The sequence below is a fragment of the Mastigoproctus giganteus genome, chromosome 1 (genome assembly GCF_048544385.1).
Source record: "Mastigoproctus giganteus isolate SK-2022 chromosome 1, ASM4854438v1, whole genome shotgun sequence".
NCBI lineage: Eukaryota > Metazoa > Arthropoda > Arachnida > Uropygi > Thelyphonidae > Mastigoproctus > Mastigoproctus giganteus.
Window position 1 is genome coordinate 175,526,818 of NC_143575.1, and position 23,041 is coordinate 175,549,858.

Below are 23,041 nucleotides of genomic sequence, written 5' to 3' on the forward strand. Positions count from 1 at the left end.
AAAAATCTTGGTGCGCATGCATAATTTCGAAATTTCAAGCTCTTAATGTTTTTCTGCGCTGATTAATGAAATAATCAATAGGATTATGTTTATATTTCATGATTTAACTTTTTTTTTTTTGTTCTCAACAAGAAGTTGGGTGAAAATTTCAACTTACATACATAATATGCGCAAACGTAGTTTTAAAATTTACAGAATCTTCCAAACGTTTTGAACTGAATCGCAATAAATTGGGTAACAAAATACTCAACGCTGTCATTCAAAACAATAATCATATTACCTTTAAACTGAAACAAAATAAGAACTTAACATTACTTTCTAATCTGTCTGGAATCTTCTATCATGCTTTTGTTTTATTTTTCAGTTTGGATAATCTGTGGAGTACGGTATTGTGATATTCCACTTAAAACATTTTTGAAAAATTCTTTATATTCAAATAGAGAAATAGCATTTTACCTACGGTTTCAAGTCGGTTTTTTTTCGTATTCCTTATTAATATACAATCACATTTTCATAATTAAAATCCACGATGATCAAAATTATACTTTAAAAATGAATAATATAAGAATTATCTGAAATAGAAAGAATATATTTCCATTTTGAGAGAGTTTAATTATTAATTATTTCTCTGTGTGTTCTGACAAAGTTTAATTATTTCTTTAATTAAACAGAAGTTTCTTTAAAAATTTACGGTTTAATGCAGTTTTAGTATTCATTGACATTCAAATTAACTTCTACCCTTAATAAATATACAGATACCTTGAACACCACTCAGATTTTTTTATATATATAAAAAGAAAGAAAACAAGTTCTAACTTGCAAATGAAACTACGTTTTATTTATTTATAAACAGTTTCCGTTTGATCTTTTAAGTATGGGCAATTTCAGCAAGAACAATAAGCTTGTATTAATCAAAAGACTGATTTGTTAAGTTCTCCTCCTCCTCAGAGAAGAATAACATTTCAAAAGAACACCAAAAATTTTAAATTACATTACGTATAAAATTTTTCTTTGCTAAACTAAAGAAAATTGACTCCTTCGAAGAGAATTAGGAACAGACTCCCAGAGTTTTCCGTTCAACAGTGGAATTCTCTGAGATCAAGTTACTTTCTACACTTGAAAACTCACCCTCACGGGTATCACAGTTGATATAATCACCGTCTTCCCCAAACTGTGTGGAAAACACCCCATTTCGCATTCCACCGATGAACTGAAAAATTTTTATGGGCCTTTCTTTCACAGCGTTGCTGAGTTAGTTGATCTCAGGAGAGTGTAGAAGGGTTTTTACTCCCGGAACCTCGGGTTTTTCGTCCATAAAACTGAAAAATCGACTATAGAACACTTTACAGACACCATATAGACGTCACAATATGGCCTAAGTCACTGATGCTCCTATAACTTGTAACAAACTTGAAAACTCGGATGTTGGCTGTGATCTCTTCCTAATGCGGCTATAATAGCCACATTAATCAAACAGCCACAATTGAAAACAAGAATGACATTACCTCGAATATGTAATGTTTTTTTTTGTTATAATAATGCTGTTTTTGGTTTCGCATTTTTGTAATGCAAGGAAACGAATCGGCAGCAACTCCATTTTCGGGAGGTTATAAAAAATAAATAAATAATCAAAACAATACTCTCTTGAAACTGACTAACTCGGCTGTGGTTTTGAAAAAAAAGCTTAAAGTTTCTCCTGTTTAACTGAAACTAATTTCTGAACTTCATCAAGATTGAAATCGAACTCTCGTGTTAAGCAAGAGAGATCCTGTAAAGATCTCTCTTGCTTATCAAGCAACAAAGATCCTGTAATTGCCCTCGGAAATAAAGCTAGGCTCCTGCACTGCCCATAAAGGCGAACATGTTTGTTTTCAGGTCTTTTGGCTAATGTGTGAAGGATGGTGATTACTTATAATGTGATAGAAAGAAAATAAATAAAATGTACGTTTTGTTGGGAACTTAAACAGTACAAGCGAATAGTTGCGAAAATGAATGTTAAGTGCTGATTTCTGTGTTCTTTCTTGAGGCACGTTACAGCAATTTTCTCTCATAACGATGGTGGTGGAGACACATTAAGTAAAAAGAAAACTTCTGTTCCTCCCGCTATCCGCTTGGACAAGTGACATTATTGGGTGAGTCAGGTTGCAGCTCGTGATTCTATTAACGACGTTAAGGCCAGCGTTACTCTTACAAAGAAAAATCTTGGTCCTTTAGATGGGGTGCAGGCGACCTGAAAAAAGAAACTTGAAACTAATCAAATTGTCTTCAGTGTGGTATTACGAGATCGTTTTACAGCTCGAAGCTAAATAAGGAAATGAACCTTGACTAACATCTCATTACGTTAAGAGCCTAATCCACCGACCGATAGGAATCAAATTTCGTTTTAACTGTAAGTCACATATCCTTGCCGAACTAAGAAAGCTCACCAAGGATGAATTCGTGATTGTAATGTGTAGCAATGTGGTTAGCAAATAGAAGTGAAATTTCTTTTACAAAGAAATTTCTCATCTGTCTTACTATTAAATCAATTTATTTAATAATTATGAATATTGTATTTGTTATATTTGAGTTATACAAGAGAAAAGAACTCGTTGTTTTAAATATAAATAGCGAAGAAATCTAATTTAAACATTTCAAGAAAAGTTAGTCCATAGTATTGATAGCAAAAACTAACTGACTAATCGTGACCAAATAACATAAATTGACCAAAACAGGACCAATGTAGGAAGCGCAGAACTCATATTATTTATAGGTTTAGGAAATACTTTTTCATAAAACTGGCACCAAATTACAAGACAATCTTCATAAACTTGTTCATTTTGGGTTGGGTTTCTGAGATTGCCGTGATGTTCTGGTAAGTTCCAAGGTAGAGTCGTCTAAGTGCATGGTATATTGCTGTTCTTGGGCAATTGTCGCTTCTGTGATCTCCTGGATTCTCAAGATTTCTGAAAGGTGTTGGATGTATTCTTCGTGGACAGTATCCGGTTGTATTAGGGTAGTTGCCTCAAGGGGTTGCCATCAGTTGAAATCTCTTGGTTTGAATGGAAACTGCTTTTTTTTATGCTTTGGGGTAGAATCCGTTCTTTAAAAAAAATCGTGATATTCTTCGTTAAATTAACTTTTGTTGTTTTATGTTCATATTTTGTGATCTACTTGATAACACTTCAGAAAGAGTCATTGGAGGTTCTTCGTCGACACAGTTTCCGTAGATAGGACAGTGAGTGAGTTGAAATTCCATTCCGGTTCGTATAACAAAGCATCGAGGACTGGATCCGACTTCTCCGCTCTGCCATAATGGATGTCCTTGGAATGCTATCCTCGTTAAAAACCTGTAAAGCTTCTCACACATAAGTGCGGTTATATCCATTTTAATAGGTTGACAATTCTCTTGGATTATTTTTGGGTTCTCTGGAGTGAAAAAAAAAAAAATCAGCATGAGGGATTTTGATACTGTATAGGATGTGGAAATATTAAAAGATCTGGCCACTCTGGCAACTGTTCAGCTGATTATATGCCTGAATACATTGGTCTCTGTTTATGAGGCTGGACTACTATGACCTGTTGATGTTTTTAACTGTTTCTTCTATGGTGTATAAATTACATCCTCTTGATATCCATTCCTCTCTGTTAAGGATTTGAAGTTTTGTAGTCCATATTGAGAGTTTCTAAAAGTTTTCACAGAACTGGAAGAACAAATAACTCCTAAATAGTATGAACGACAGTGGAACGAGCTAGTGGAGAATGACTTTCTGTCTATAGATTACTATAAACCATTGTATTAAGGGTGCTATTTTCTTTAAAAGAAATATTACCTACTGAATTACAGCAGATTGGTTATATGTGAAAATGTTTGAGAAAAAGATCCAACCACTGGCCACCAGTGCGTAAATGGCATGCGTATAGATGGAACTTTTCATCTATACGCATGCCATTAATGAATATTAACAAAGGTTATCTATCTTAGAGATTAGACTGCCTTATATTAATTTACTTTTGCTTATATTCGCGTGGTAATATTTATTGGCGTATTACTAGTTCAACGGTTAAGTTAGAGTGAACTATACTAACAGTTAAGTGAGTAATGTTAAGGAGGTACTATAAATCCTGTTTTCTTACTCCTACAAGTTTATCTTGATTTCCGCACACCCATTATCAGTAGAGATCTTTCTTTTATTTAAAAAACAACATTCGATAGCAAATAAACCAATAATAAACTTGCAAGCTTACAGCTTTTCGGTACCAATGAGAAGTTAAGGATACAATAAAGAGCATTGCCTCAGTTCAATGGTATTCTCATAATTATTATTCACTGCGTTAGGTACTTTGTTTGAAATATCTATTACTAGTAAAAGAAATTAATATGAATAAGATAGAATGTTTATTTGTCCTTTAAGTGGTGCGTATTTCACATAAATTTCGATAAAAGTATCTTTTATAGAAGCATCACGAAATTTTAACCGAATATCCTGCTATTCTTTAAATGTACTATTGATCAAAGATTGGTCAATATTACATTGAAATTTGAATTATGTTTAGTATAGTTTGGATTATTTAAGATATTTGATCAAGCTGCAAATTTTGTTTCTTGTTTTGTCTAGGTTCAAAACCTCAGTAACATCTGAAACTAAAGGAGATGTTATCGATAAGATAATAGGATTTAAGTTGGTGTGGACAGCGGTTTCTTTTCAGATAAAAGGTAAGATCCTTAACTATTTAGGTTTAGGTTTTATTGGCCCATTAGCAACTAAAGCCATAATGCGTCAAAATCTGGTCATGGAAAAGTTTAAAATTAAACTTTTATTCATTATGTCAAATGGTATAACGATAAGAGTATATCAGCGGTATAAAAGATACACTTTAAGAGAAAACCAAAAATGTTTAAATAGTTGACACCTGGTCATTGTCGGAGAAGATCTGGCTGAGTGTATAATGCTCAAGTAGGTGACGAAAAGAAGTAAAATATTAAACATGTTCGTGTGTATAACGTAGACACAGTTAAAATATGACGAACGGTGAAAGCATTTTCACAATTCTTACACATAAGCGAGTCACCTACCCTCAGCAGGAAATAGAATGTAAGATGACTGGGTCCTATGCGCAGGCGAGAAAAAGAAACTTCCTCGCTACGGTTCCTGGGTGGATTGGACTGCAAGTGTTGGATTGCCCCCGTGAGTATCACAGTTGGTAGAATCACGTACTGCCCACCTAGGTAGAAAATACTTGAGTTCGAGTCCTGTCGATGACGGGAAGAATTTTAATGGGCCTTTTTCACAATATAACTGAGTTTGTCGGTCTCAGGCGAGGCTTTTTTTTTCAGGGGTTTTCTGGGTTTTTTTATTCCAGCAAAAACAGAACATTGACCTCAGAACACACGCAATTTACAAAATATATATACACAGAGCAATATGACCATAGTCGCTGATATTTTAAATTCCCACTACTACAACAACAATAACAACAGTGTTGGGTTACAGGCTTTATCCGATAGAGTTTGTTCGTGATCTGCCCATGCCAAGATTGTTGCCACTGAGAGAAAAATTTTGAGTGTACCCTATGCCTGTAGACTGTATACGGGACTATCAGGCTACGACTATTCTAAGATTGTGATGATCTGGCTGCGGCATCTGTCAGATCCCATTGTGGATTGGAATCCAGCAGAACTGGATGAGGATTATATCTCATCAGCCTGTAATGCACTTAAGGAATCTATGTTACCATACGCCTTTGATAATTATTAGTTTTAATGTGGTCCAATTGTAGCTGTATAGCGTACAACTCTGTCGTGTACATACTGCACTCGTGGGGAGTCTTATGAGATAACGTAGTCTGGGAAGACTGCAGCGGATTCCACGGATGATTATGATTTCGAGCCATCACTGAAGACAGGCAGGGAATCAGAGTAAGCAGATCGATGGGTAGCATAGAGTTGTAAGTAGACAGATGGTGGTGCTGGCCTCCCCCTTTATGAATAGAGAAGTCGCATGATGGAACGCAAGCATGCCAGGTTGGACAGGGTGCCTAGATGACTGGGCAACATTGTCTACTGTGATAGTTAGCAGTACAAGCAGCTCTTTGACACGAATATCAAAGGAACTGTTGGCAGATTTTTCCCATCATGACTCGAAAACGGATTTCCAGGGTGATCTGGCTGAGATTTCAGTTTTTGAGTATATTTTAGCGACAACTGCATTCGTCGAAGCGAAGGAGTTGGTTCAGTTGCATTAATATAAACTCTGGACATGTGATGTTTGAAATGATTCAATAGCAATGCGGATGGCTTGGTTGTGAATTCAGTCAAGCCATTGTAGTACGCTGTTTCTGGCAGATGCGTACACTTGGGATCCATTTTGTAAGTAGAAAAACTCACCCATCCCAAAATTTTATTTCTGCTCTCGCCAAGGATGTAATCCAGTTCACAGAGAAAGTATAAACATGTCTTCCTGTAACACACCTAAAACAAACAAACGGTTTTTCTGAAATCTACAACATTACTTCCGTTGTAACCAGAGAGCAAATTTTTGTATCAAGGCTGGGACCCACAACACAGCCTAGAAACATTAAAGCCATGTGTGAGGGCGAACATGGGATAACTGTGGAAGTAAAGCAAGTGAAAACACGACACCCAGCTTACTCCTCCTTTATAATCTCTTGTCCACCAGATAAAGCAACTCGCCTAGAAGACGTAAGCACCTGGCCAGTAGGTACCTTAGTCAAGCCCTACAGAGACAGATGGGCCAGACCACTGGTTAAAAATAATGCAAGGAATCGGGCTCAATAGCAATCAAAAAAACTACCCCCAGCTGGGGATGCAGAACATCATATCCACTTGTTTGCACAAAACGTGAGGAGCATCTCAAATAAGCTCCGCACCTTACAAACGATGATGATGTACGAGGACATGGATTTCATTTGCCTAATCGAAACCTGGTTGGGAAATGGAAAACAGTTAGATCGGCTAACTGAGGCAGCAAACTACAAATGTGTGGGTTTGGTTTGGTTTGTTTGGATTTTTTTGGCGCATTAGCAACTACGGCTATGATGCGCCAAGACTAGGTAATATTTAAAAATTTTTTTTTTTTTTTAAATTCTCGGTGACCTAATTAGTAAGGCCACCATGTCCATATATATAATAACAATGATATAAAAAATAAATCAATAAAAACGTAACAATAACATAAATTAAATACAATTAAAAACTTTTATTGATTTAAAATAGCTAAAAACAGCCGACACGTTGTCATTATCAGATAAAATCTGACTAAGTGTATATGGCTCAGTCAGATGATTAAAAGCGGTAAGACGGATATTGCTAAAATCTGGACAGTCAATTAAAAGGTGTCTAATCGTTAAAACTGTGCCACAGGACACACACATAGGAGGGTCATCAGCCCTCAGCAGAAACGAATGAGTTAAATGACTGTGTCCTATGCGAGTCCGGGCAAGAACAACTTCCTCCTTACGATTCCTGCGCAGACTAGACTGCCACGGTTCAATTACAGGCTTTATACGATATAATTTATTTCCAGTCTGTCTATTCCACGATTCCTGCCATTGGGAATGAACCTTTTGATGTACTATTTGCCTGTAGTCTGTATAGGGGACTAACAGGCAGCGGTTATTATTGGGAATTGCTGATTTGGCTGCGGCGTCAGCCAAATCATTTCCCCTAATCCCAATGTGGCTGGGAATCCAGCAGAAGCGGATGTCATATTCGCGTTCATGGAGAACGTGAATCTTCTGCTGAATACTAGACAGAACTGGATGAGGATTATACCTCACAGATATTAAAGCCTGTAACATGCTAAGAGAGTCGGAATATAAAATGAACCGTTGGTATTGGCAATTACTAATTTGATCCAAGGCTAACTCAATTGCGTGCAGCTCTGCAGTAAATATGCTGCAATCAGAGGGAATCTGCTCTGATATAGTGCTGTCTGTTAAGACAGCAGCAGATCCCACATATGATTCTGACTTCGAACCGTCTGTGTAGACTGGCGCGAAGTCGGAATATTCAGTTCGGTGTGCTGAATGAAGCTGCAGGTAGACCGATGATGGAGTGTCCGACTTTCCCCAGTTTCTAAGCGACAAGTCGCATGCCGGGACACGAGCATGCCAGGGTGGAAGCGGTTGCTTTGATGTTTGGGCAACCTTGTCTACCTTGATATTGAGTTCGTTCAGTAGCTCTTGGACACGAATACCAAAAGGACGATTGGCAGTCTTACGGGTGTTGTACAAGTTTTCCCATCGTGGCTCAAAAACGAAGGGCCACGTAGGATGGTCTGGCAGGGATTTCAGTTTTAAAGCGTACTTTAAAGACAGCTGCTTACGTCGAAACGATAACGGTGGTTCGTTTGCTTCGACGTATAAACTCTGGACAGAAGATGTTCGAAATGCTCCAGTAGCAATACGTATAGCCTGATGATGGACAGGATCCAGATATCGAAGTACACTGTCTCTGGCTGAAGAATATACTTGGGACCCATAATCTAATTTGGATCGCACAAGTGCACGGTAAAGCCGTAAAAGGGTGCATCGGTCTGCACCCCAGGATAAGGAGGACAGCGAGCGGAGCATATTAAGGGCTCTTGTGCACTTTGTGCGGAGTTGGCGAATGTGATCCAAAAAGGTCAATTTTTTATCGAATATGAGTCCCAAGAATTTTGTGTTCGCTGCTACTGGAATAGCATTTTGTCCGAGCCTTAATTCAGGTTCAGGATGAAGATTACGCTTGCGACAAAAGTGTACGCAAACGGTCTTCTGCGGCGAGAACCTGAAGCCATTAGCAAGTGCCCAGACATGCAGATTATCAATGGCTTTCTGCAGTTGTCTTTCAATAACCCTCATGTTGCACGACTGGCAAAAAATGCTAAAGTCATCAACATAGAGGGCACTGTTTACAGTTGGAGGAAGTTGTTCTGTGATGGAATTTATTTTTATGGCAAAAAGCGTGACACTTAATACTGATCCTTGTGGTACTCCCTCTTCTTGGCTAAAGGAGCGAGAGAGTGAGGATCCCACACGAACTTGGAACGATCGATTGGCTAAAAAGTTTTGAATAAAAAAAGGCAGATGCCCTCTTAGGCCTAGGTTATGTAAGTCTTTTAAAATGCCAAATCTCCAAGTTGTGTCATACGCTTTTTCCATGTCAAAGAACACCGACACCAAGTGTTCCCGTTTTAGAAAAGCATCCCGGATGGATGCTTCCATTCTAATAAGATGGTCCAAAGTGGACCGGTTCCTTCGGAAGCCGCACTGGATGCTGGAGAGAAGGTCATTTGATTCTAAATACCATATTAAACGAGAATTGACCATTCTCTCCAGGATTTTGCACAGACAGCTAGTCAGAGCAATAGGACGATAGTTGGTGGTGACTTTTGGATCCTTTCCTGGCTTGTTAAAGGCAAGAACGAATGCCTTTCGCCAGGAGTCCGGAAACTGCCCTTCAGTAAAGATTCTGTTATACAGAAGGAGCAGACAATCCATAGATTTTGGTGAAAGATGTCTAATCATTTCATAATGGATGCCATCTGGTCCAACGGCACTTGCTTTGGAAAGAGCGAGGGCTCTTTTGAGTTCCAGAATAGTGAAATCCCCGTTGTAGGGATAGATGCTCTTACATTTAAAGGTAAGTGCCTGTTTTTCGGTTTTGTATTTCAGGACCAGGAACTCTGGGGAATACGAAGATGTTGAAGAGATGTTAGAGAATGTTTCCCCAAGAGCATTTGCTATTGCAGTTGGATCTGCAATAGCGCATCCATTATAATCTAGGATTGAGGAAGGGTGGGATGTATATTTTCCCTTCATTTTCCGGATTTTATCCCAGACTACCTTAGAGTTGGTAGACTGGTTAATAGATGATGTAAAACGGATCCACGATTCCTTTTGACTCTGACGACGGATGTAACGTGCTTTGGCTCGTGCACGTTTGAAGGCTATAAGGTTGTTCGTGGTAGGATATCGGCGAAATATCCCCCACGCTTTGTTTTGAGCCTTTTTTGCTGCTGTGCATTGTGAATTCCACCAAGGTTTAGGAAATGGTGGAAACCGGGCTGATGTTTTTGAGACAGCATTAGCAGCTGCTTGGACAGTATTTTCTGTGATGCACCGTGGTAGCCTGAAGGGAAGACATGGTCTCCCACTGTGTAGCAAGGTTATCACGGGGAAGTGATCACTACCGTATGGATTCTCCTCCACTTCCCAGGTGAGTGAAGGGAGTAGAGAAGGGGAGCAGATAGAGAGATCAATGGCAGAAAAAGTACGGGTAGGCATGTGGAAAAAGGTGTTTGTTCCAGTATTTAGAAGGGAAAGGTCATTGTCATTCAGCATATGCTCTATGACTCGTCCCACAAATGTGTGGGAACCGGAAGAATAGATAGACGAGGAGGGGGAGTTATAATTTGCTATAAAAATAAATACCAGCCTATAAGAGAACGAACAACCAATTCAACCCTAGCACACAAAGGAGACAAGAAACGAACTCTATGCGTGGCTTGCTGCAAATCTAAAGCCATTAGTCGACAAAAAATAGCGGGGGATTTTAATTTGCCTCTTCCGAAACACAGGGAGGCCAATAGAGATCTGGATGCTACATTAGGCGCATTGCACTTAACGCAGCTTCCGACACCAGTGACAAGGGGAATGCAGCAACTTGGTCTGTTGTACCATAGTTCCTTAGAAATAAGGCTAACGCAAAACTTCATAAAATTTAAGTCGGACCACAATCCCATTGAAGTAAAAGCAGCACTGAAGACACATAAATACATGCAGGATAAGCACCCGAACTGGGAAAAGCAAAGTAAGTATCTTTTCTCCGTGAAGTATATTAATGCAAAAGTCATTCTCAGTCATCTGACTAGTTACAACTGGAATGAGCTGCAAGAAAAGCCAGTAGGTGAAGCTTTAGAAATTATCACTAAAAGGCTATACCAAACAGCATTGAAAGGAGCAGCAAAAGAAATCAAAATATCTGAGAGAACAAAAGAATGGTTCCACCCACAACTGAAAGCAAGTTTCCTCAGGAAGCAAAAATTGTATAGAAAATGGCAAAGAACAGGTCATCCCGCCGATCACGTTCGTTATAAGAAGGAAAGAGCACATTTCATCAAAGCAAAACGACAGGCACACTGCAATGTTGTTCATAACAAATTAAAACGAGCAAAAAGAATTACTAGCAATAGAAATAGCACAGAGAATATGACCGAATGCATTTTCAAGGAATGGACTAATAACACTTTTGGTAACTTGGCTGGACTGAATCAAATTGAGAACACTGATAATAGTAACAAAAATTGGACCTCCTGAAAGATTTAAACAAGCGAAACTATTCGACAAGAGAGGAACCAACAAGACCTCCATTGAGTGAAATACAAATCACCAAAGAGAGCGTAATGAAAGCAAGCAAATATCTGCCCAATAAGGCCACTGTTGGACAAGACAAATTTCCAATGTTCATCCTTAAAATAAGTAGCCCATTTATAATAGATCTATTACTGCACATCTATCAGGAAATCATCGGGTCAGGAGCGTTACCGCAAGCTTGGAAAAATTACATTGTAACACCAATACCAAAAATTAAAAACCCAAAATTGGCTAAGGATTACAGACCAATTTCTGTTAGTTGCACCCTACAGAAGGTATTCGAAAAAGCACTGCTTCCCACCATCAACCAAGACTGCTTCAGCCATAGACCACCACATTTGCACTCAGTCATTTCGGGGAGATCAACAATAACAAACTTATTGGAAACCCTTTTTCGCGTGCAGAAAGCACTAAATGAGAAAAAACAAATTGATATTATTTTTTTGGATATCTCTGCAGCCTACGACAACGTCTCAATTCCAGCGCTCATTACGATTTTAAGGAATTATTTTAATGTAAGAGGAAATTTGTTAACTATAATAAGCAGCCTGCTAGAACAAAGAAAACTTACCGTCAAGCACCAAAAGCTACAATCTTGCTTTACCATCTCGCGAGGAGTGCCACAGGGGGGGGGGTGTTCTTTCGGCTACCCTCTTCGCGGCCGCCCTGGATCCGTTTCTTGCCCCGTACTACAATTTTATAACATATGCTGACGATGTAAAATTCTTCATCACTTCTAAAGACCATGAATCAGCAGAAGGTATTTGCCAGATGGCAAATAGCACAATCTGAGAATTTGAGAGCTATCTGGATTGCATCGGGCTCCGTATTAATGCACAGAAGTCTGCCCAGATGACCATAACATACAAGCAGAATAAAAATGACATCTCGACCTCTGTGAACGGGTCTAGTGTGGAAAAAGTGTACTCTCATCTGGACCTGGGTCTTAAGTGGGATGACAGACTCACCTTTGCTGAACACTTCGCCCATATGAAGACAAAAATATTCGCCGCTTTATGGGCTACTAGATAGGAACTGGTAGGAATTAGGGATCCTCAGCTAGCGACCAAGTACATTTTAATGTGTGTCCTGCCAATCGCAATGTATGCCTCACAAATCTGGTCTTCAGCTCCAGATTCACATTATAAGTCCATCCTTGGGATCGAGTACTGGTTCTTGCGATGGCTTAACAGAGTTGCTGGCCACCCTTTTACTATCTAAAGGGCCATTCTCTACTCAAACCTTAACATCACACCCTGGATGCAGCAGACAATTAACAGGAACATACTCTCGCACAAATGCTCAAAGGCAGAGTAGATGCTCCAGTCCTGGATAATATTCTAGTCAAACCGCATGCCACTGCTAGACGTTGCGGAGAAGTAAATAATGCACTGCGTCCAGTCCCGAACAATCTTAGTAGCCTGCAAAGATTCTTGCCATCAAATGCAGCAAAAATATTTAACTCATTACACATAGATGCCGAAAACCTGTGTGAGGATGCAACATACCGGAAAGAGATCTTCCAGAATTCGTACAGACTTACCGAAATATGAATCGGCTGCAAAGTACCAAAGAATTGAGAGTAAAGAGAGTAAAAGTGAAATTTACTGCTTTAAGAACTATAATAATTTGTTGACTGGAAAAATATACCTTCTGTAACAGTTATGTAAATATGTAAGTTATATATGGAATTATTAGTGAATTGTAAATATATGATTTGTATAATGTATGTACAGAATCACTAATATGTAAATATTGTATATATTAAACATAAAATGTGTATATAATATTTCGGGACGAGACTACGTGTTCAGTATATGTAACCCACTGCACATAGTATCTCGTACCCTGATATGTACTTTGCATCCTCCTGGTACTTTGCCGTCCCTGGGTAGTTTCCTTTCCTGGAATAAACAGATGATGATGATGATAATAATAATACTCTAATTTGGATCGGACCGGTGCACGATAGAAGCGAAGTAAAGTACAGCTGTCTGTTCCCGAGTTAATAGACCAGAAGGCACGAAGGGAGTTCGGTTCTCTTGTACATTGGTCCGCAGTTGATGGATATGTCGAAGGAATATCAACTTACGATCGAACACAAGCCCAAAGAATTTTGTTTCGAGTGCTACTGGAATGATTGTTTGTCCGAGCTTTATTTCTGGTCTTGGCTGTAAGTTTCCTTTGCGAAAGTGGATGTAGATAATATTCTGTATTAGAACCTGAAAGCCATTTCCCAAGAGTTGATATGGTCAATGGCGTGTTAAAGTTGTCGTTCGATAATCCTCATATTGCATGACTATGAAAAGATGCTAAACTCATTACGGAACAGGGCACTGTTTTCAACTGAAGTTGTTCAGTAATAGAATTAACATTTTTAGGAGCATCAGCGACTAAGGCCATATTGCTCCGTGTGTACTGTCTATAAATTGCATGAGTTCTATGGTCAATTTTCTGTTTTGCTGGACAGAAATTCCTAGTTTTCAGGAGAAAAATCCATACAGTCCTCGCCTGAGACCGACTAACTCAGCCACGTTATGAAAAAGGTCCATAAGAATTCCTCACGTGATAGACGGGAATCAACCTCAGGTTTATTTCACCTGGTGTGGGGGGGGGGACGGCGATTCTTCCAAATGTGCTACCCACAAGGTCAGTATTAACTTTGATAGCAAAAAAGAGTAACACTTAGAACCTGACCCTTGTGGGATTCTCACCTCTTGACAAAAATGCGGAGAGAGAGAGAGAATGGACCCGAAACGAACTTGAAAGGAAAGGTTCAGTAAAAAAAATTTTGTTAAAAAGAGCTAGATGACCCCATCACTAAGTTTAAATATATCTTTTAAGATTCTAAATCTCCATCCGCTTTTTCCAGATCAAAGAAAATTGACAGCAGTTTCTCGCGCTTGAGGAAAACATCTCGTGTAGATGTTTCCAATTTAGCAAGGTTTCTCCCCCCCCCCTCCAAACCAGGGTTTTTCGTTCAGCAAAACAGGCAAATCGACTAGAACACACACGCAATTTACAGCCACAATACACATGGGTATATGTAATAACTTAACGGGTGATATACTAATGCAATAGTTTTTGGAAAGGAAGTCATTTGCTTCTAAACCCCACAAGAGAGAGGCATTGGCCATCCTTTCCAGGACCTTGCACAAATTGCTTTCAGACTAATTGGGCGGCAATTGTTCAAAAATTCTGGATCCTTTCTGCCTTGAGACAGGCAAGAACGATTGACTTATGCCAGAAACTGGTCTTCAAATAAACCTTTGCTTAACAAAGAGGGCTGCTGATCCACCAATTCATATGAAATGTGTTTAATCATCTCATAATGACTATCATTTGGCCCAACAGCCTTTTCGTGCGATAGAGAATCCCATTTTGAATTCCCATTCTCTGAAAGGCTGATTGTATGCCTCCAAGTTATTTGAAGATAACTTCATATGCTGATTTTCAGCTTTTTGTTTTAGGGCCAGCTACTCAGAGGGATAAGATGTTTCGGCAGACACTTTAGCACATGACCCCTCTAGAGTGTTTGCAATTCCAGGTAGATCTACAGTTGAATATTCATTATGATTTAAGATCGAAGTAGCTTGCAATATGTATCTACCCGTCATTTTCCTGATTTTTTCCCAGACGATCTTAGGTGATACTGTCTGCGTGATGGAAGATGTGAAGCGGATCCAAGATTCCTTCTAGCTTTGACATCTAACGCAAGTGCTTTTACGCCGGAATGTTTGAAAGCTATTAGATTATCTGTGCACGGATAACAACGAGATTTCCCCAACGCTTTATTATGAGCCAGTATTGTGCATTCTGCATCCCACTACGGTTTTGGAAATCATGGAAACTGTGTCGATGTCTTTTAAATTGCAATTACTGCTGCTTAGATTTGATTTTAGTTTTGTATTTTTATGGCGCTAAACTGATTAGGTTATAATGCGCCATGACAAAGTTAAAATTCAAAGAAAGATGAGGGGTTTGGTAACCTTTGTTATTTTGTTTCTATTACTATATCACCGGAGCGTGGCCGTTTGACTGATTTCGGCAATCCTTCAACCCTTCCGAATAAAGAAGGGTGACACCTTCCCAATAGCTTTTTTTTTTGGATTTTGAATGGATTACTAGGAAGAGTAGTTTAAATTCTGATTTTTCTTCCATTGCTGTTGTAGAGATTTAGGAGCATCAGCGACTAAAGCGTAATAGGCAGTTTCTAGAAGAAAAATCGTGCTACTCTCACCCGAGACCGACTAACTCAGCAACGTTTTGAGAAAAAATCTCTAAAAATTCCTCCCAACATCGACGGGACTCAAACTCAGGTCTTTTCCACTCGGTGTGGGGAAGGACGGCGATGCTACGAACTGTGCGACCCACGAGGGCTTTTCTTCCGTTCTTGGCAGTTTTGCTGCATTAGTAGTATTCTGGTCATCGATATCTGGTACGGACCGTGTTCTCACCCCAGAAGAAAGGTTAAAAAACAGTAACTGTGTTGGTGAAGTATTTCGTTTGGTTCAGTGTCTGGGCTTCCCACCCATCACGAAGCCCAAATGGGATGTCCACTACACGGAAAGCAATTAATACGCTCGGGAGTGGGACAGCAGGGCTACCCAGACACTATACCTGCATCTCCGCCAGTGAATCCTGTCTCTCGGACCATGAGAGTGGTGTGGCCACCTGTCTTGTCGAAGAAGGGGCTAAGTAGTGTGTTGAAGCTGGACTCCTCAACCACCAAGATCTCCTTTCCGAGTTTCCACGGGTCGCAGCCCATCCTATTGTTATAGCCTGGAACTTAGGCTGCAGACGTTGGATCTCAGTGATGATAATCTGGAGGACCAGCAGCGGCACTGAGAGGTCCCCTCACCACGTTCAGGTGCCCACCACGAGGGAGCCTTAATTATTTTAACGCACTTGAGACGATTTATATTGGGATTATTTTGACCCTCTTAATAATATGTGATTATAACTATTTCTCTCAACAATTTAATTCTGCCCTCTTGAGGAGTTATTGCGTTATAATAATTTTATTCTAGATTTTATTCGTTTTTTTTTTCTCTTCATGAAGTCAGCAATTAGAGCAAAGGTTGAACGGGTTTCAGCAATGCTGGACACGTTTGTTTCACGAGGTCTTATCAGATTATGATCTCAAAATTGGTAGCCAGAAATGCAGTAAACTACTTCCTGGCCTTCACTTACAGAAAATGTCCAAGATTAAATCACTATGACAAATCACTCCTGTTATTCTATAAATGCGGGCAAAAATCAGCGCGAAGCGTGTAGAGAATACAGGAGAAAGCAACTTAAACAGAATTTTTTTTCCTTGCAGCTCAATACAAATAAGATAGACACTACCTTATATCCGCATCTGTTAAGCTTATCATTTATTTATTTTTTAATTTCATTTAAAGTTACGATTTTCTTCCCTGATAACTTTAAAAATAAACTGTCCAGCATTACCTTTGGAATAAGAAAATAGAAATTAAATCCTGTTAGTACATTATCATTTGGAGAAAAAGATAATAAATGTATTGCATTGTTTTCATTTACATACAAAATAAACTATATACCCGTAAGCTACTTAAAATCCAACTTAAAAATATCTCCAAAAGGCAACCGACGATGCGTCTTGCTTATATACCTTGTTAGTTTTAAAATCCCTAAAAATAGTCAAATTTTCTCAAAGCATTATAAATTATTATCGTGAATTAATATTAATCTATTTTTCTTAAGTTTTTTTAAGCGAGATATGTATTTCAACAAACTAATCATTATATACAGTGAGATTTATCCTAGGAAACGTAAAGATATATTTTTAATTTACACGTTTAATTACAAATCATTATTTTAATTTCCTTATTTTTGCCAAACGTAAACAAAAGATACAATTTATAATTCGAGTTTGATCATTTTACCAATGCTGCGATTTCACTGGATTTCGTATTCTGAACTTCAAACAACACTGTCAACAAAATATAATATTTTATTATAGTTTGTTAACAGTTAAAAATGTTCACATGAACCACGTTCATTTAAAAGATTCAAGAGAACTTTAGTACTTCTTTACGGCCGCTTCCTATTATATTAACTTAGTTTGCTTCATTTATGATAACTTATGCGTTGACATGAATACGAACCTTAATTAAACAGAAAGTAACGAAGTTCGTTATGATTTCCATTCCAAACTGCTGCTCAATTAATACTCAAGATGTACTCCTCATTGTTCCATATGGTTCTTTGATTTTCAATTGCGCATTGGACATGATAATTTCTTACCATTTTAATATCGCGTTATTTTTTCTTTCTTAAAACAGGGCGACTTTAATTAACAGGATCCAGGTTTCAAAAGACTCCCATTTCATATTAAAACCCCTTTTGCACTATACATTTTGATTTATAGTGAGCATTATATTTATTCGTACAGTTTTTACTCTGTTTTTCGATTGCAAGCATAACGAATTTGTAGAATGTTTGACAGAATTAAATATCTATTTATCTGATTTGTATCTAATATTCTGTCGTCTTTTTGTCTTCAGGGGAATGCAAACAGTTTGTTTGCAAGGACAGTCACTACTGTGTGAACACTCTCTCCAAAAAGTGCACCGAGACTCCCCATTACTGCATAGATCAATCGTTGGTGTGTAATGGGTTACCCAACTGCAGCGAAGATGATTACAGCGACGAAGATAAATGTAAGATAAATTTAGTCCATTAAGTTCCATTTAACCTTTAAGGGAAAACTTTTGCGGGATTTCATTGTGCGATCATTAATCTTTCTTTTGACCTCGTCATGATTACAATCAAGTGCAGTCACTACTTTTCAATTTCTTCTGTTATTGCCCATGATTTATAATCTTAGAATGAGTTGGAATTCTTAAAAATGTCCTCTCAACTGAGAAGTCACTAAAGAGCACTCTTTTGATCGATTTATTTTTATTTACACATTAATTAAAATTCATTTATTTTTCCCATGTTAAGCGAATAAAAAATTTAAATATTGCATTTTAGCAAATGTGCCCTAAACTTATTTTCCATAATTTAAATAAACTACCTTTAGTAAATTAATAAGAGGAGTTTTGAAGATCGTTTTGAATATTTTCGTTATTCTTTTAATTGCGTTAATTTGAATTTTAATTGTTTTGAATTGACTTTGAATTGTGTTAAATTGATTATTTAATTATTTATATTTTACTTTAATGGACCGGTAAGTTGTCGATTTTTGCGTTTTTTCCGTTTTAATTTCTGGAGGGTATCATACGGAAGTGTTCCACGTTACTATATTGAGGTATACTCCTCTTATTAATTTACTAATATTATTATCAACGTAGAACATATTGAGTATTACAGCTCTGATTCATACTATCTAATATAAACTACCTTTAATAAAGTATCTCAAAATACTTGCTTGTTGTGCCGGTTAAAAATAAGCTGTAGTAATCCATGCGGGGTAGTCCTATTTCCTCCTCCTTGAGATCAACTAACTTTCTGCAACAATCAGTGAGAAATTCCTCAACTCTTCGAGGAATTGAACGCAGTCTCTAAAGAAGTATCAGACAGTGCTGTATGGTATCAACGAGGCTGCCAGAAAGGTATTTGAGAATTGCAATATTTAGTGCTGTGCTCTGCTGTAGATGGGCTTTTCTCGAAACACAAATGTGTCACTCGCTCTGAAGTTTTATCTGTAGACTGCACTCAAGAATAAGACTTAAGCAAACAACCCAGATCCTCTGGAGTAGCTAAACCAAAGCACTGTGGATTGCATTAGTTCCAGTGGTAACACGTTCTTCCTAGAATTACAGCAGACACACTTGATATAACGCGCTGCGTGTTCTTAAAATAGTAAAGCCGAACGAAGAGTGGTGTCATGGAATTTATAACTGCATGGGGTTCATGTTTATACAGTATAAACTAATGAACAACCATTTACATTAGTGGAAGGTGTGCAACCAAATGTCTTACAGATGAGAAGAGGAATGTGTGTTCAAGTATTCTATGACAATTTCGTGTGTGTTGCCAGGAGGAACCTGGTTACAATAATGAATTCAGAAAAGTTACTTTATTTCAACACTAGGAGAGCGAATTTGCATAGGTATAGTTAAGAACAGAATTTAAAAAACACCAAGATTCTACACAGTCTCTTGTAATTAAAAATGACATAATCAATTATTCTATATATTATTTGCTTCCGTTTAAATTAGATGCTATACGACGTTTTGCTCATAAATGCAGTATGGACTGCACTCCCTGTACCTCTTACCGTTATTGATAAATTTAAAATTATGATTAATCCACCCCATTGAAAGCAGAACTTTAGAAATAGTATACGACTAGTAAAATAAGTTGGTAACGCTACCGCATGATTGATATTCATTACCAGCACGTTTTAGCACTTTTGAAGCTGTCCATTCCAGAAGGAATAAATCAATCTAACCAATCATATACCCAAAGTATTCAAAATGAGTAAATTTAAAGCTAACGCAAAAAAAAACAAAAAAAAAAAAAACTACTACATTAGGGTCACCTACTAATTTCTTACATATACCCATGTGTATTGGGTCTGTGAATTGCGTGTGTTCTCTGGTTGATTTGCCTGTTTCGCTGGAAGAAAAATCCCCATTTTCTGGATTGAAAAACTGTGCTATCTACGCATGAGACCGATTAACTCAGCCACGGAGTGAAAAAAGCCCATTAAAGTTCCTCGCCTCACTAATAGGATTAGAACTCAGTTCTTTTTTACCCACTAATGAGGTTCGGTGATTACACAAACTTACCAGCCCAGGGGATCGGAGAGAGAGGCGTATTCTTTATTCAATATGAATAAAGCTTCATCTAACTTCACTGTTCCTAAAAGCAATAGGAAACATATGAAACTTGACGATTCTTGAGACTTCATAACAGACTATGCTTCAGAAGACCCCCTTCCCAAAGTCAAATGCAAATTACTCATAGAATCTAAAGCGAACAGACGGATCCATGCTCCCGTTTCTTTTGTTAATTTATTATGTGATGACACCTTCTACGCTTTTACATCTTATTTTAAATAAATATAACTGGTATAATACTACTAAAGAATTTATGCTCATTTTTGTACTGAATAAAATTCAATCGAATCAAGAAAAATATGCAAAGTATTCAAAAGCAATAGGAATAATGGAACTTAAGTGATTTCCCTTCCAGCGACTAAAAGCGAACTAAATCACACGAATAAAGCGATGTTCGCTGTAAATGGTACTACAATCTTAAAAAAATTAAAAAATAAACAGCAAATAAAGAGCGTGGAGCCTTGGGTATTCCATGCTGACAATAGACATTGCTGATGCTGATTTTTCTCATATAGTGTTACATCAGCCTCTATTATAAACCAATTTCTCATTTTCTAAAAAAAGAAAAAAAACTTTTTGGATCTTTCTAAAGATACATTGTGGCATAAAATTAAAACTAATTATGCTATTCGTCCTATTCTTAAAAACATACTTACGCCAACATTTATCGAGTACAAAAGGACATTTTGAACCAGACCAGTTTGAACAGATGGCTTTCCAGAAAATTAAAAGCTTTATAATATTTTCTTTCAATGTTATTAACATTCAGTTGGCGTAGATTTCCCTTAAGCATTTCCGCAAGCAAAATAGCAAGGTCTATTACGCAGAAGTAGCTGCAGAATTCACAAGAGACCTTTCGAATTCAATGAATAACTTCCAAGTACCAAACTAAAAGTGTCCCTTATTTTCAGCAGCCGACTCGCACATGCATTATTAAGGATTCTAATATAAAGACACGCAGACATTCTTCATGTTGTATAAAGAATAACTGTGACCCGATTGTAACTCCAGCATGGTATTGCGCAAGTCGTTAAAAGCATGCTGTCGAGTTAGAGTCTGTACAACGATTCCATGCTCTTTATGCCTTATGAGGAGGAGAGCACCCTTTAAAGAATGATACTGTCACCATGGAAACAGATCGCTGTTCCCATAGCAACGCATAAGGTTACACATTATTTTTCAAGTTGCTATAGCCAGTGCTTTTCAACCATCCAAAGATAGATGATAAGTCATTCACCTAATTAAAATAACTTAAAGATTTCTTTCCTCTGTTAATTAGTGTTATAATGGTAGAACTCAAGTTTTTCAAAAAGAAAAGCCAGTCTACAGAGTTGAAATGTCTCGTTAGAATCCACCGATGATGAGAAAAATTTCTCAGATTTCCTCTTAATCTCGCAAAACGAGCAAGCTGACCTTTAGAACGCACGCGACTTCCAGATAATATATCAGCCTATTGGGGTTTTAGTTACCTTTGTTCTAATCTAAAATTTTGGTTTTTATGGGTGCGTCAGAAATATACTTTTAAAAAGCAATTGTAAAATAAATATTTCTTCTACTTTTTACAAGTAGATTCTATTAAATGCATTCCATTAGTTTTAGATAGTATATGTTTGTTATAAGTTAACTCCATGCCATCTGTGCGTGGAACAATGCATTCAGAAAAATGCATTTTGAATCATTACTTTTTATCACGTATCTTAGCCAATTAGAAATTCAAAGAAAATATCTTTATTAAATAATCGAAGTCTTGGAGTGGGGTATAAACAGATCAGGTATTTCAGCCTTAATGGAAAGTGATTATAATCGAATTCAATAGTCTAATTAATGTTGATGAATACAACAAGTATATGTCCATGTTGGAAATGAAGTCTTCTATGGATGATGCACATAAGGGGGATGGACATACTTTTAAATCGAGAAATGGTAGTTGCAGGATAGATGTACGAAAATTTTCTTTCAGCCAGCGAGAAATTAATTATTAGAACAAACTTCCATCTAGTGTTGTGCAAGTGGATAGTTTAAATAAATTTAAATGAGGATTAGTCAAATTATTAGGAAGGATGGAAAGATGATGTGGATAGAAGTTTTTGGCTGATGCTTTATAAGATTGCTTGTTTTCGCCATTTGCAAATATTGATGCTAATCACAGTACTTAACAGAACTCGAAGACGTTCAAAAATTCCTACACGAAATTAATGACAGTTGAATCTTCCTGCAGCCTAATTTGTTAAGAGAAATGGAGAATGCAAAGATATGTATAGCAAATAGTACAATAATATGTAAAGATAAAAAGAAAACGATATTTTTAGGTGTTCTTCATTTTTCGCCTAGTGAACTAAAGCATTAGCGTTGTAAATTAATGCTGATGGCATTCTTACTCTCTCAAGCAAGGATGCTGTCTGTTTATTGTACTGTGCTTGCAAATTGGGTGACGCTATTGTCGGGCGGTTATTTTGCATAATGTAAAGCCAGAATTACTGGGAAGGAGGGAGGGATGCAACTCGCTCACTGTCTGAAAATGAGCCCACAAACGCACACTTGCCTATAGACGTATACAGAGGTAGGAATTGAAGTAGCGATTCCAGACATCTCTCTCTGAATGCAAGAATTATTTTTAGAAATGGTAGTTTATAAATGCTTTAAAAATTAAAATTGCCATCCCTTGTGATTCCAAAATCATTATGGAAAGAATTTGTTTGTTCTGGGCTTGGATTAAGAAATCAAGTTGCTTAGATATATCATCATGGAAAGCGTCATTCATTTGTGGTTTATTATTTTCAATAAACTAAATTTTATTTATTTATTTCAGTCTATTCATAGTCAGTCCCGAACAGTAAAATACAAAAAGGGTATAACAGGTTGGATTG

The 23,041-nt window shown here is 37.5% G+C and overlaps 1 protein-coding gene across 1 annotated transcript in view; it reads left to right on the plus strand.

The window, feature by feature from the left end:
• The window catches only part of LOC150091288 (neuropilin and tolloid-like protein 2), a 175,462-nt gene that overhangs the window by 145,276 nt on the left and 7,145 nt on the right, over nucleotides 1-23,041 (plus strand). The window contains exons 7-8 of the mRNA XM_090383103.1: nucleotides 4,599-4,696; nucleotides 17,889-18,044. Coding sequence (XP_090239229.1) covers nucleotides 4,599-4,696; nucleotides 17,889-18,044 — 254 coding nt within the window. The remainder of the gene's footprint in view (nucleotides 1-4,598; nucleotides 4,697-17,888; nucleotides 18,045-23,041) is intronic.